Here is a 15,302-nt window from a genome sequence, read left to right as displayed (position 1 = left end):
CAATATATCTCAGTGAACTGTCGGATTTCAGAAATCATGGGAGGCCTTGCATGAAGCCCATAGACTAAGGAAACTCAATATCATGGTTCCAGCATGTAGTTGCCAAATGTCCTAAGTTGGTTTATGGTTACTTGTAACATTTCAGCTATAGTTGTCCATCTTTAGAGTTTAGAAATCGTAAATATAAACCAACCTACAGTTCTTGTAATAGATTAAAAAACTATGTCATCAATAGATGGGTCTACAACTATCGAGAAGTAAAAAAGAAATACAACTCACTACTCATAAACATGTTAGAAAGAAAGTTTCCAAATATTGAAGAAAGTTAAACAAGACTCTTGGTTTTTGAATCAAAAAAGTGATACTTGTGGTCTACGATGTCAACCAGTTCTATTTCTAAAAGTCTCACAAAAAACTACTGTACATTACTCACTAAACAAACTCCACCAAATTAAAACCGTACACAAATCATAACTTACCAGTTGTGCCTGAGTAGAGCAAAAATATCATAAACCTTACTAAGAAGGGAACTTCTATAATCCTATAACCATAGACTTTCCAAAATATTGGACATTTTTAAGTGACTGAATCATGTATAAGGATACACTAATTCATATGCAACAGTGCAATAGCAAATCTAATACTACCTGGATAATTGTCAAGTCTTGGTATAAAAACATATACCATGTTTATAAAGCATCCAACACTAAATCATGAAGCCAAACTAAAACCATGATTGACAAACTTTTCAAAGAATAGAAAATCAGCTCAGTTAGCCAAAAACTCTTGTTGCATACACTATGTTTTCCAATTTGCTTTTGCAACACTTGCACCTCAAGTCACAATAACAAGTACACATAGTAACAGGGTAAGGTTCCACGGGAAATGTCTCGTCATGCTATAAACTGTAGGAACGATTTTAAAAGTGACGCATGTTACTTTTTTTTTACTAAGAAGTGCATCAGACTCGTCTCATGGTAGTCACAAATAGCAATACAAACAACATCTAATTAACATAAGCAACAACTTCCTAATTCCAACATAAAAAACCAAAAGCTTAAACAAAATCCAACCAAAAATCTAACCCTTACTCAGATTATACCATCACAATACCGAAACGAAGATAACAATTTAAAACTACTTAACAAATAAATTTAACAATGATCTCCATAAACATAAAAAGCAAAGCAGAGTAATAAACCATAACCTTTGCTATACACGATTTCCGCCCCCATCAAACTCTCTCAACTCTTGGAAAACGCCCGCTCGTTCTCCACTTTTTGCGCAAAAACTTTCGTAGCAACCATATTCTCATCAAAATATCTCGTATAAGGATGTCCTTTCGGCACAAGCCTCCTATACTTTCCAAACATCTTTTCCGCCTCATCGTTTTTCCCTAACAACGTATAAATTATCCCTTGACATAAATACGGCCTAAAATCCCTCGCCTCTTCCTTACTCAACTCCTCGTAAATCTTTAACGCCTCGTCATATTCCCCTTGAATAACCCGAATTTGCGCTAACAATAACTTAAAATCCCTAACATCGTCTTTCTTTTTCGATTTTTTACACATTTCCATCCCTTCTAAAACCCTTTTTTCGATGTCTTTCAGCGCGTCAAGCGACTCGCTTGCAGACGCCGCCATTACTAACCCGTGATACGCCTCGACACGAAAAGGGTCTTTTTCTAAAATCTGTTCAAATCCGGATTTTGCGGAATCATGGTCCCCACTATAAGAATGTAAATGATATTTCAACAATTGCCATTCGCTATCTTCGGGTTCTAAGTTAATTAACTGATTTAAAATACCTATTGCTTCTTGTACTTTACCTATTTTAATCTTGACTTCCATTAAGGATTTCAAGACATTTTTGTCATCTGGGTGTTTGTCCAGCTGTTCTTCCAATGTCTTTTCGTGTGTTTTTTCTTCCTCGGTTACTTCGACGGTGGGTGGTGGTGGAGGAGCTGCGACGGCAATTGAGGGTTTGGTCGGAAAACGTGAGAGGATCACGGCGGCGACGGTGACGCCGGTGATGAACGTGGTTTTGATGAAAGATGGTAAATTAGGGTTTAAGGTTTTGGGGGTTGGTGAAATGGTGTGGTTATTATAAATGGATGATTTTATTTTGGGTAAGGATCGAAACGATGTCGTTTTGGGGAAAGTGATTGATTTTGAGATGGGGTTAGCAGTGTGGGTGAAGGAAGGAAACGATGTCGTTTTGGTGAAAGGAGAGGTGATTTTAGTGAGAGAGAGTTCCATTTTGGTTTTTTTGGGGAGAGGCTAAACTAAACCCTGGTGAAAGTGATAAAATGGTGTGAGAGGAAGAGAGAAAGAATATGCTTTGATGTTATAAACCCTTTTTTAGGATTTTGTATAGTTGTTTGTAGTTGACTCGTTTATGTCCTTCTAGTTTTAAAAGTTGTTGTTTTTAACTACAAAATATTCTCACAAGATGCACTTTTTAAGTAAACGGCTTTTGATTTCATTTATAACTCGAAAAAGAGTTTATATTAATACAATTGTTTTGTAAAAAACCGACAAAGTTGAGATGGCCGAGTTGGTCTAAGGCAGCACATTAAGGGTGTGTTCTGAGAGGGCGTGATGTTTTATTTTCCATCATTAGATTTTCTTGATGACATCATCAACCCAAAAATTAGTCAAGAACATTTTTAGTCATCATACTTTATTTATTACAATTTACTTTTATTTAATTTAGTTTAGTAAATGTCTTAATTAAATACCACTCAATAACTTTAATGAGTAAATGTTTGAGCCGATGAATTTTAGTATAAAAAAATATATTTATTTAGTATATATATTATATTTTCATGTATACAAAGTAATTTAATATGATACTTTTTGATTAATTTACTATATGCTTATATATTTGTTGATAACATATACCATTTACTTCACTAATTACCTTTTAGTAAAGAATTTAGTTTTATCATTTATTTATTTATTTTTTGTTTACTTTTTAGTGTGTAATTATAATAAAACATTAAAAATGTTATATTGTTACGAGAAATTTTAAATACATTTTATTTTCTTTAATAACGTTTTGTTTCAACGACACTAAAATATTTTTCAAAAAACTTTATATTAAATGGTTTTTTTGATGTGATTGTTTAAATACATGAATTAAAATAACACATTTAGTACATTTGATAAGAGTAGAGGAATAACTACAACTTAGTGTTAATAATGATATCTCTTTAATATTTCATGTATATAATTTAGTTTTATGATTGAAAACATGATTTGTCAATTTCGCTTGACAATGAATATGGTATTATAACTGTTATTCAAAAGTATGCAAATATCTATTTAGATGTTAATAATTTTCAAATATTAATAGTTTTTTAATGAAAAAAAACTAACAAATCTTGCGTGTTACGCAATTTATAAGCTAGTATTTTACGAGTAATATTTTTTGTTTAATTAATTAATGTTTTAGCCCGATGAATTTTAGTATAAAAAAAGTATAATGAGAGAGTGTTCCATTTTGGTTTTGGGTAAAAAGGCCGAACACTGGAGAAAACCCTTTTTTAGGCTTTTGTATATATAGTTGTTTGTACTTGACTATTTGATTATTTTATGTCCTAGTTTTAAAAGTCGTTGTTTCTAATTGTACAAAGTATTCTCACAAGATGCACTTTTAATTAACGGTTTTTAGTTTCATTTATAACTCGAAAAAGAGTTCATATTAATATAATTGTTTTGTAAAAAATTTGATAAAGTTGAGATGGCCGAGTTGGTCTAGGGCGGCACATTAAGGGTGTGTTCTGAAAGGGCGTGGGTTTGAATCCCACTCTCAACATTTTTTTTTTCCCTCTCTCTCTCTCTTTTTTTTTGAAAGTTGTTATACTTATTACCACCATACATATATTACAAGAAAAAAATCACATTATTTAGATATATTTGTCTAATCACAGATTATTATGCCATTAAATAGATTTATTTAGATATATATTTAATTAAAGGAAAAAATCACATTATTTTCCTTCTGTGCATTGCGTGGTTTCATTTAAGGTGATTAGTTTTTGTTATTGACAATGTATTACTAAAATAATATGGGTATATGAAATAGATATTTGTCTAAAGTCAATACCACAATGTTTCAAAAGTTTATAGAAACGAATACATATGTTTATATGTGCAATAAACCAATAATCTAATGGAAAAAAAATGAAGTTTTCAATATATTAGTTAAAAAGTCCAAGGGAGAAAAGTGTGATAAAAACTAAATAGCGGTACATAACAATATGAAAAACTTCTGATATATTGGTTGGAAACCTAAAAGGAAAAAAGTGCACAAAAACTAATGATTAACTTGTGTTTGAAAACCAGAACGAAATGCGATAAATATAGAGATTACACATCACTTTTCATATATTTTTTTAGCTTATGCTTACTATCATACTATGACAAGAGTAAAAGATGTAGGAAATCATGTTTTAACCCTCTTTGATGAACTAAAAGTCTAATTTGCGGTGTTTTGTCGTCGACTTAAAAAATTAGTCTCATACTTTTATCAACTTGGATTGGGCGATCCTTTAGCAAGAAAAGACTGGCAAAATGGGCCAACCTTACAAAAGAAAATTGGTGTGGGCCTAACATGAAATGGACTTGGATGAAATCACTTTTCCAAGAAACCAATGGGCATAATGGGCTACATCCAAATTATTTATTTGAAAGTTTGAAACACCAAGCTGGTACCACATATCGTAGTAAAGTTGGGAAACCAGTGTAACCCAATTTAGGAAATGAAACTAAGAAAATATACAATTATATGTAATGTGTTCAATGTATAAAAAACACAGTTACAAAATATTAAAGTAAAGGTGCAGTTGAGCTAAAGACTCGCAATGCCGCTGTTTATGAATAATACGGAATGATGTGGTTTCGCCACCCGAAAAGAATGTCTGCGACATCATAGACACCTTAGTGCCGGGGACAAAATGATCTATATGGTATTCGTATAGGCCGGTTATAAACCAATTGTAACATTTCACTACCTAATATATGCAATACAAAATAAATATACCATATCATAATTACAGGTTTAGAGAAGAACATTTCGAAGTGGTAAAATGGTTTGTGAGCGGGATAAGTCTCATGAGTCGAATATCAGGTTAATGTATATACTGGATAGGTCTAATTATACGTGTGTGGAAAAAACATAAAATCAGCCAAGGCACTGTGACGGGACATAGTGTCCTTTTATTGAATCTCGACAATAACTTGGCAATAAAATGACGCACAATTAATTAAATCTTAGAAATGTGGAGTCGATATGTGCAAATTAAACTTATACTCTGTATGAGATATAAATAAATCAACACTAAATGATACAAATCATTAATTTAAACTAGAAAGCTGTTTTCATATAACATATTAGTTTAGAGAATAACATAGCTAGCTACCTAAAAATAATCTTAAAACAAGTTTATTTTAGTTTTCACAGATCACCAATCAATCTCAAACCCGCCATGCGATTCGCAAGCAAAACAGACGTACTTGCAATTTTTCCAAAATATTTAGGTCCAGTATAGATGTTTGTTATCCAATTCATGATCATTTGAATAGCATTAATCAAACACTTTAGATTTTCATTCCATCTCATAATAAATCAAGTAGACCTTAATTATATATTAACACAATAACACATATAAACTCGTCAAACAATCTAAAATACACACAAGTTAATCAAGATGCATAATTAACTACAATAGAAAAAACCAGCCTATCGGACAAATAGTGAAAGATTGGAAGGAAGTGACACGTGAGTAATCAGTCATGGAGCAAAAGGGTAATGACTGCCACGCAAACACCACGCGTCCTAATGCCCATAAACCTTGGATTACCCTCTACTCTTGTTCTTTTTGTCTTTTATATATATATATATATATATATATATATATATATATATATATTGACTATCAAATGAGAATGGAATTAAAATGAGAACACTTAAAAACTATATTTTGATGCATTAAAAGTCCATTAAACTGACATAATGCTTAACTAATTATCATTATTTAAGTGTTTAACAACACATTGATCCGTCAAAATCGAAAAAATCACGTTTTTTGTTGGATGCATCATTTTGATGAATATGCATCCAAGATAGATGCACAAAACAAAAAACGTGGTTTTTTCGATTTTGACGGATCAATGTGTTGTTAAATACTTAAATAATGATAATTAGTTAAGCACTATGTTAGTTTTATGGACTTTTAATGCATCAAAATGATGTTTTTAAGTGTTGTCACCATTCTTATTTTAAAAGTGTTCTCACTGGAGTGTTACCATATATATATATATATATGTGAAACAAAAGAGAAAAAATGTAGGGTACAAATACGATATCTATATCTTCACCTTCATATATAACCGTTAATATCATTTGAAAATGTTATGATAGTGTATATAGGATTAGGCACTCTAAAATAGGAAAATGATTTTCTTACCACAAATATTAATAAATCTACCACACAGTATAACTGTTAAAACATAATGTACAAACCATTAAAACATATATGTGGTAAATTAATTAATATATATTGTACAAGAATCACTTCTTTAAAAAAATATATACTCATGCATCTAGTTCAAAAATAAGTGCTTATTTCTTATTTGTTCCGAGCCTAATTAATTACGGACGATACTAAATTATTCTTTCGCGCAATATGCGAGATAAAAATACGGACAAACATTTTATCTGAAAAGCCTCGTATAGCTGTCATTCTAAAATGTCAAACCTAAAACATGAAGATAATTAAATAAAGAAAAATGATAATGACAGCCCTAAAGATTGTCATTAACAACTTATTAAATGCATAAGAAATAATACCTTATATATCAATAACCGCACTCTGAATTTTCACAAGACAAAGTACAAATTTTAATGCATCAAATTAATTAATACTGACAGCCCTAACGGCTGTTATTAACAAAACTCATAAACCAAAACTTATCAACGAGTTAAACTAACAGACCAATATATACATCTAACGTACATTAATATGGAACAATCGATGCAATATATATATACCTAACAGTATATAATTAATTAATGTTAGTTTTCAAACAAAACCACGACATTGCCCGTACTCTAAATATATAGATACAATCACGTTATTCAAAACATCTAACATCTAACACAATCTTTTACATAAACTTTTATCCAAAAGGTTAATTTAACACGGCTTTTTCCATTTTTTTTTCTCCTCAATCATATCCTCATGATCATTTAATCCTTCAATATATATGAAATCCTGACTTCAACTTTCTCTATGGTGATGATGATGATGATGATGATAAACAAGAAGAGGACGACGACGACGATGAAATCGATTGTGTTTGATGATGATGATCCCTTCTCGTGTGGTTGTATGTCTCAAAGAAGTCTTTATTCACCTTTTCAAGCTCATTCCACACTAGAATAAACATAGACATATAAAACATGCATGTATGTTCATTAATTAATTAATTAGCAAAGAAAATAAAACGTAATCGTTCACAACATTTTGTCAGCCAATTCTGTTAGTGAGGTTTAGTTGTCCAAATTTTCCTCACATAACAAAACTATATATATGCTTTTTAATTATTTATGCTCGGATAAGCGTATTGTTAATATAATAATATGCATGAACCGAAGGGGTACATATTTTGGCCTAGCTAGCGGTATGGCATATATTAGCTAGGTAACAGCCTATTAATTAACTAACAGGTTGAGAAAAGCTAGTCTCATGAGTCACGGGAGACGATTTGTGCAAATGATATTTAGGTGGAAGTAGAAGTACCAAATCTCTGCCTTTCAGTACTATACAAAAAGAGCTGAGATTAAAAAAAAATGTGTGGTTTTTACCTTTGAAAAAACAAATAGTAGTGTATCTTTTGTAATTTATGAAAAACTTTAGTAGTATACATATAAAACGCGAATAGCGTGTAACATTATAAAATGATGGGTTCCCATTTTAAAGGTTTACTTAGTTTTATTGCCTTAAAAATAGTAGTGAAAAATAAGTGTTAGCAGCAATACATAAATGTTTTTTTTTATTTTTAAAAACAACAAACAAAAAGGCCAAAGTACTTTTCGTCCCTGTGGTTTTTCGAATAAGCACTTTACATCCTCGCCGTTAATTTTTGGCTAAAATCGTCCATGTGGTTTGCATTTCGTCCTTGGATCCGTTAACCCCCTCACGTGCAAGGCACGTGAGGGGCATATATGTCTTTTTACCCATTTGTTCCTATGGTTAAGTGCAAAATTCGTCCTTATGGTTTGTCATTTTTGCATTTTTCATCCTTAAATTTAACAAACTTCCAAACAAAAATTTAATCAAAAATCAAAACAAACTCAAATCAAAAACCTATATATACACCTACATATGAGGATCTAATTTAATACCGACTTATACAACTAATTTAATTTATTTTATTTTTTAAAACGTGTTATAAAACTTACTACAATATAATGAAAATAGTCAAAATATAATTAGGATTCACTCAAAAAAAAAAAAAACAAATAGGTACTTTATAACAAATTACAAGAAAGTTCACAAATTACAAAAAATAACATTAAAGTATTGTAAAAATAATTTTTAAAAAAATTCAAAAAATAAAAAATGTGAATACCGGAAGTACCAGAACAGTAATACCGAAAATATCGAAAATAGTTGTAGCGGGGCACCTTCCGATACCGGTATTACGGGTATACTACCGGTATTTAAAATATTGTATGTACATGTTTGCATTTAAAAGTGATTGAGCATATTCTCAAATGTAGGTATATAGGTTTTTGTTTTGTTTGGATTAAATTGGTACGGTAATTTTTGTTTGTTTGTTGTTTTTTTTTGAAATTTTTTCCTGAAATTGTTAACGGCGAGGACGAAAAATGCAAAAACGATAAACTACAAGGACATTTTTTACATTTAACTCTATAAAAAGACGAAAATTCCCCTCACGTGAGCCAAACAAAAATAACCATTCATTGAAGTGCATGTAAAAGTTGTCCGGCGGGCCTAAAATTTGTGTGTGTATAGTATATTGTTGGGGATCGGTGTAAATTCTCATTTGTTTAATTTGTTTTGACTCTATCCGTTATTTATTAAAATTTATAGTGTATTTGGTGTCTTTGGAGAGCATGAAAAACCAACAAGTAGTCTTTAGAAACATTAAATCCTGCATAAATTCACTGTTGTTCGAAATGGTTGGGCCGGGTCATATCATGCCTATGGATCTCAAACAAGATTTTCTTCGTTTATAGTAGATAATTGTATGTTTGCTTTTTTATCCTTCTTGTTGGATGTTTTGCGGTTGTACTTCGATCTCTGGGTGAATACACTTTGTATTACTTTTTATATTTGTGAATGTTTATTTGTGAATGTTGATTAATAAAGGGTTTTTGAGAATCTTAAGTTTCATTTTTGAGATACGTATAATTTTAAAGTAGGAAAATGATAGACTATTGTTAAAAGAAAAAAATGTACTATATAGATATAGATAAAGCTATATAACAACAAAAACGACCGTACTTCCATTTTTAAGCAATATGTATGAACAAGTTTTATTTCCTTCAATTCTTTAATTAGTTAAAAGTGCAGCTTGACAACTTCAAGTGTCTTTTTTATTTTCTTTCAAAATAATGGGTAAATACGTGTGTTAATTAATTTAGTGAAGTCACTTATATATTTTTAAGATATAATAGTACTATCATATAATTATAGTAGTAATAGTAAAGCAATAAGCAATTCATTTTGTAATTCTTATTATATTCAACTTTAAAGAATTGGCGTTGTTGAAGAATGACAATATGGACACCCTAATATATATTATATGATTATCAACACAATTATTATCACTCTAATAAGAAAACAACAAACAACAATTAGTTTTAATTTTATAGGCAATTGATGCAATCTGTAAAGTTAATTATACTTTATCCCATAAACAATTACTTGTAGATTATTCTAATTTACAAGTAAAGTATTAATACTCATTTTATATAGTCCCACTAGCTAATATTTAAAACTCCGCATAAGAAGTAATTAAGATTGAAACTTGAAACCATCAACAATCATAATTATTACAATTATTACAATTATTACAATAGTGTATTACGGAGTATATATTTGAGGATTATAAGTATGATTAATTGTTGCAAACTCATAAGAATATAATTACATTTAAATTAATTATAAAGTTAACTATTTAAGGCTGTTTAATTAACTTACATGAAATTAGTTGAGAAGATATTAAAAGTGATGGGAGATTAATTGAGTATATGTACCGGTTGAAGTGATAGCCGGCATGATGTTTGCATGCTTAGAAAGGGATTCCATGCATTCTTCTTTGCTCATATTGAATATTAAACACTCTTCTATTAGATGGTGCACCTGCATAAACCAAAATTATGTATATATATGTATAATAACTTATTAACATTTAGAAGGTTAATTTTAGCGCAATACTCTGGTTAAATTGTGTACATTTGAGTCGAAAGACTTTCCATTCACAAATAACTCGAGTAGAAGAAAAAAATTATCCGTTTATATGTTTTATGCAAGGTAGCTCGCATGATATATTAATATGTCATGTCTTTATATATATGACATATATATATAAACATTTGTTGCATAGGTAAAAGAAAAGAAGAAAAAGGTTACCATGTGAATGTAAGAAGCAGAAGAATCAGCCATCTTTATGTCCTCTTTTGATTTCTTAGCAAATTTGTACACCATGTATAGAAAAAATGAGAAAAAGAGAGAGAGAGAGAGAGGGGGGGTGGAGGTTTTTCTGGGCAGTCCTTGAAGAAAATAAATAAGAAGAATGGTGTAGTGTGACTAGATAATTTGACTTGTTCATATATATATACGGGGCTAACCTTTATTGTATATTATGCGATCCGTCATCCAATATATATAGAGAATCGATCAAAAAATCCAAATATGGATATTTCTTTATTTTCATCTTAAGGCACTTAATTAACTAGTTTTATTTATGGGATAAGTATCCTGGAATGTAACAAATTTTAGATAAATGTCTATAGTAGGAAATAACTAAAGTTTTGTGTATTGTATGTAAACAACTTTAAAAAATGTTTATTGTATGTAAGAAAATATATTTAACCAATTAAAATCAGACAACTGACACCTTTATATGGTTGCCACGTATGTTTTCTTACATACAATAAATATTATTTTCGAGTTGTTTACATACAATACACACAACTTTAGTTATTTCATACTATATATATTCGTTCAAAATTTGTTACATTTCAAGATACTTATCCCTTTACTTATTTACGTAGACAATGCAAGCTTTAATATTATATTCTTTTTTTTTTTATCTCTTGAAAGTAATTTTTAATTCCTACGAACTTAGGATATATTCCATTATAAAGATCACTAACTAGCTAGATTCTTAATGTTTACAAGAGATTTTATTACATATATAAATCTTTTTAGGATATATTTGGAGATGACGAGGATTGGTTCCATAACAAGTTCCAAATACTTAAATCCAATCACGTATATTTAAATTAAAAAATCGTCTTTATAAACAAATTGAACAGGAAAACCGTAACTCCCTCCAATAATTGACTATAGAATATATGTATGTATAGGTAACTAAGTGATTACATTCATATGGTTTCGAGTGATGGGTGATAACGAAGCAATGGCTTAATTTGAGAGTGTAAAGTGATATCAAATCTATCTATCTAGCTAGATATATTCTAAACCGAATTAATTGGTTTAAAACTTCATTTTTCATTCTACTCGAAGCTTAATTCATAATGATTTACAAATCTGAAACCAAACTTACTCTTAATTCATAATACTTCTATGTCCTATATTAAGTGTCATAGTTTTATTTTTTTTAGTTTTTCCCTTTCAACTTTGACTATAAATATTTTTGTTTGTGTTATATAATACTTGATATAACATATATGAATTGATTGAGTTTTAAATGTACTTTTCATTGATATAACTTTTATCAACTAATGTATAACACAAATAAAGATATTTACGATCAAAGTCGAAAGAAAAAAATTTTACCAGTTAAAATAAGAAAATTAAAATGAAACAGATGAAGTATTACGGTACTTTGTTTTATATTAATCATACATTACATATGGTTTCGAGTGATGGTTTTCAAGCTTTTTAATATATATATATATATATATATATATATATATATATATATATATATATATATGGAAATGATTAATCCTTTTAACTAAATAGCTTAATAATTCTCTTAACTATGAAATGATGATATGTGAAAAAATGAGGCAAGATTATGAAAGAAAATTAGTGGATATCACATGTCACCTTCTTAAAGTATTAGAAAAATTATTAGGCTATTTGGTTAGAAAGATTTATCATTTTTTATATATTATTGTCCGAGGGATGCTTATTAAAAAAGCAAATAGACACAAAATTTAGAGTAAAGCACATGGATTACTATTCTTTTCCACTCATTAAAAATAAAAATAATAAACCGACAAACATCCATAATGGAGATTAAAATATTTTTTTAATGTTATACTATATTATAATCGAATATGTTAGACAGATATAGTATTATGGGAGAAGGTCGTGGGTCCCATTTCCCACGTGAAAAGATGAATCTCATTGGTTAAAATGGGTTAGAAAGATTTTTAGGTAAGCTGAGTTTCCTACGTGGCTCAAACCCATGTGAACATGGGCCCACGTTGCTACTCACAAAGTCAGTAAAAAGTAAAAACTAGAAAGCTACATGTAAACTTAACTATTTAAATTGCCGCTCAAAATGATAATAAATAAATTTAACCTTTTTACTCGTAGTTGTTTATCCGTGATTCCATGTCCAAATGAAGCAAGGAAACATAACAATAATCGAAAGTTTCAAACAAATATGGAGATTTTGTTAGTAACTACAGATGTTAGATTAAAAATGAAATTTACCTATTTATTAGAGAAGGATAATGAGGAGATTCACTTCATGTTTCACAATTGATAAATATAGTAATTTACATATAAATAAAAGGTAAACGGGTAAGAAGTTGTGCTGCAACTTCATTTTGTAAAGCAAAACTAAAACGTTTAAAAACTACATTCATCGACCGTGACATCATGACATATTACTATGCATAATTTGCTGGACCCTTCCAAGTAACTCGACGGTCTCAATTGCAAAAAAACTTAAATTTAACAACTACAATAACTTTTTAAGAATTTAAAGTTTTTACTTTTTTAAAACTTATAAAAAAAATAAATTTAAGTTAATCATGCTAAGAAGATGAGTCTTTAACTTAATGTTTAAATCTAAAACCTTTTGAAAAAAATCAACATTTTTGACCATTTAGGCCGCTTGGAGTAAGGGTTGAACTAGCTCGTCCTTGAGCTCTTCCTTGTCGACGTTAATGCTAGGGGCGTGTTTATGCTCGTCGAAAACATCCTGCTTCGGATTTAAGAACTAGATGGACAAAGAGCATGTGGGGGCCGATGAGCGTGTTTCATGAGTTCAAATAAAAAAAAAGCTTTTTTTAAAAAAAATTTTGTGTATACATACGCAGTATATGCATATGTATTGAGCAGGCGGGGAAGACAACAATTTTGATTTGTCCATGTATATATTTTGAGCAGGCGGGGAAGACAACAATTTTGATTTGTCCATTTTCGGTCCCTGCAAATTTGAAGTTATGTAAAAAATTGAATAACTTTTAAGTTAGCCCTTAAAAATATTAACATATTTATAATTAGTTTTAATTTAAAGTTTTGAAATTTACAAATGTAAAATTAAGTAAGTATATTTATTATTTTCACATATTATGAAGTTTTAGTTTTAAGTAAGTAATAGTTTTATTAATATTTTGGGTTAAAATAAAATAGAATAAAAAATGGTGAGGAAGAGGAGAAAAATAGGTGAGAAAGTGGTCTTAATGCTAAGGGTAATTCTTGGATTGATAGTAAGGAAAATGTGAATAATAGATTTTAAAAATGGCCTTATTAATAAGAAGGCCTTAGGTTACATTGCAAGAAAACAAGAGTTTCGACAATCTACCGATTGGATTGGTTTCAATAATTAATTTTGAACTTTTCACGGGTGATAATATTAGATTATCTTTAAAGGTAAATAAATCCTTAGAGATCTTAAGCTTTCACGTTAATTTTCACATCAGATCTTATAAGTTCTTAAAATCTTTAATTTTACTTCTAATAATACTAATATACTTACGTATTTCACATTACCACACATCCTCATATATTTTATTTTATATTCTATATAAACAAACAACAAAAAGTATTATAAATATTCTAAAAACATATCCTTGACGAAAGATATTTACCTATAAATCCTCTATTAATGATATACTTCAATGATAAGGATACCTAAAGATTTTTAAAAATATCCGTATTATAATAAAGAAATAGTTCTTATGTTGAAAGTTACATTAGAGAAAATATTTAAACTACCATCCTATAAAAAAACAACCCTAAATCTAGTCTAAAACATGATAGTCATCAAAATTCTCTTTTACATACATAACGGCTCTTTTACATGATTTCACACACTGTTCACATACAAATTTGTACTATGATATCCGCTGCAAGACGCGAGTACTATGCTAGTAACATAACCATTTGTGTAATGTGGGGAGTACATATTTTATATCCCTGACACTAGACGACGTTTTGGTCAATTGAGAAAATAAGATAATTTAACATTATCTCTTTAAGAAAAACAAGGAAAATCCAATGAAAAAGTTATTATATATATATATTTTTTTGGACGACAAAATATATGATGTATAAATAAAAACTACGAGTAAGGTGATAAAAACAATATAATACAATCTAAATCTAAAAATAAACTATACTAGATTCTTCTCGGACTTTATGTATATTTTATTTTATGGGTATAATTATTTTTATATGTATTTTATTTTATGAAAAGGTTTATTTGTCTTTTTATGATGTGTAGGATTTTAATAAGTAAAATATAAAAAGTATGTGTTATAATAGTTATTAAAACAATATTTTAACTAAATATGATAGAAATTATATGAGTAAATTGGGTATTTTACATATGTAAAATAAATGTATAATTCAATATACTTACACAATTTTTATAACGTATTATAGACAAATGAATATAATTAAGCCCATAATTATTATATAATATAAACTTGGGATGAACAATGATGGAAAACAAACATTGAGATGAAAAATGACTGATGTCAAAAAAATGTTGGAAGTCAAGAGTGTTTCTAGTAATTTAAGAAAAAACCTTTATAAAAAAACGAGATTA

At 29.1% G+C, this 15,302-nt stretch overlaps 2 protein-coding genes across 2 annotated transcripts; both read right to left on the bottom strand.

The window, feature by feature from the left end:
- Positions 1–1,010: 1,010 nt before the first annotated feature.
- On the bottom strand, positions 1,011–2,334 carry LOC122581477 (protein SLOW GREEN 1, chloroplastic). Its single transcript, XM_043753708.1, has one exon. The coding sequence runs from the start codon at positions 2,259–2,261 to the stop codon at positions 1,245–1,247; it is 1,017 nt and encodes a 338-aa protein (XP_043609643.1). The 5' UTR covers positions 2,262–2,334; the 3' UTR covers positions 1,011–1,244.
- A 4,633-nt stretch (positions 2,335–6,967) lies between these two features.
- On the bottom strand, positions 6,968–10,878 carry LOC122583836. The gene is made up of 3 exons (XM_043756217.1): positions 10,673–10,878; positions 10,297–10,402; positions 6,968–7,444 (listed from the first exon to the last, which is right to left on the bottom strand). The coding sequence occupies exons 1-3, from the start codon at positions 10,745–10,747 to the stop codon at positions 7,299–7,301; spliced, it is 327 nt and encodes a 108-aa protein (XP_043612152.1). The 5' UTR covers positions 10,748–10,878; the 3' UTR covers positions 6,968–7,298.
- Between the last annotated feature and the right edge of the window lie 4,424 nt (positions 10,879–15,302).

The sequence above is a fragment of the Erigeron canadensis genome, chromosome 9, assembly GCF_010389155.1.
Source record: "Erigeron canadensis isolate Cc75 chromosome 9, C_canadensis_v1, whole genome shotgun sequence".
In the NCBI taxonomy this organism is placed as follows: domain Eukaryota; kingdom Viridiplantae; phylum Streptophyta; class Magnoliopsida; order Asterales; family Asteraceae; genus Erigeron; species Erigeron canadensis.
This window is presented reverse-complemented; position numbering and strand designations above follow the sequence as displayed.

Coding starts and splice junctions, on each gene's coding strand:
- LOC122583836 (XM_043756217.1), bottom strand. CDS start 10,747: ATGGTGTACAAATTTGCTAAGAAATCAAAAGAGGACATAAAGATGGCT. Junction 10,403..10,672: donor CTGCTTCTTACATTCACATG/GTAACCTTTTTC, acceptor TGGTTTATGCAG/GTGCACCATCTAATAGAAGA. Junction 7,445..10,296: donor GCCGGCTATCACTTCAACCG/GTACATATACTC, acceptor TGTTTATTCTAG/TGTGGAATGAGCTTGAAAAG.
- LOC122581477 (XM_043753708.1), bottom strand. CDS start 2,261: ATGGAACTCTCTCTCACTAAAATCACCTCTCCTTTCACCAAAACGACA.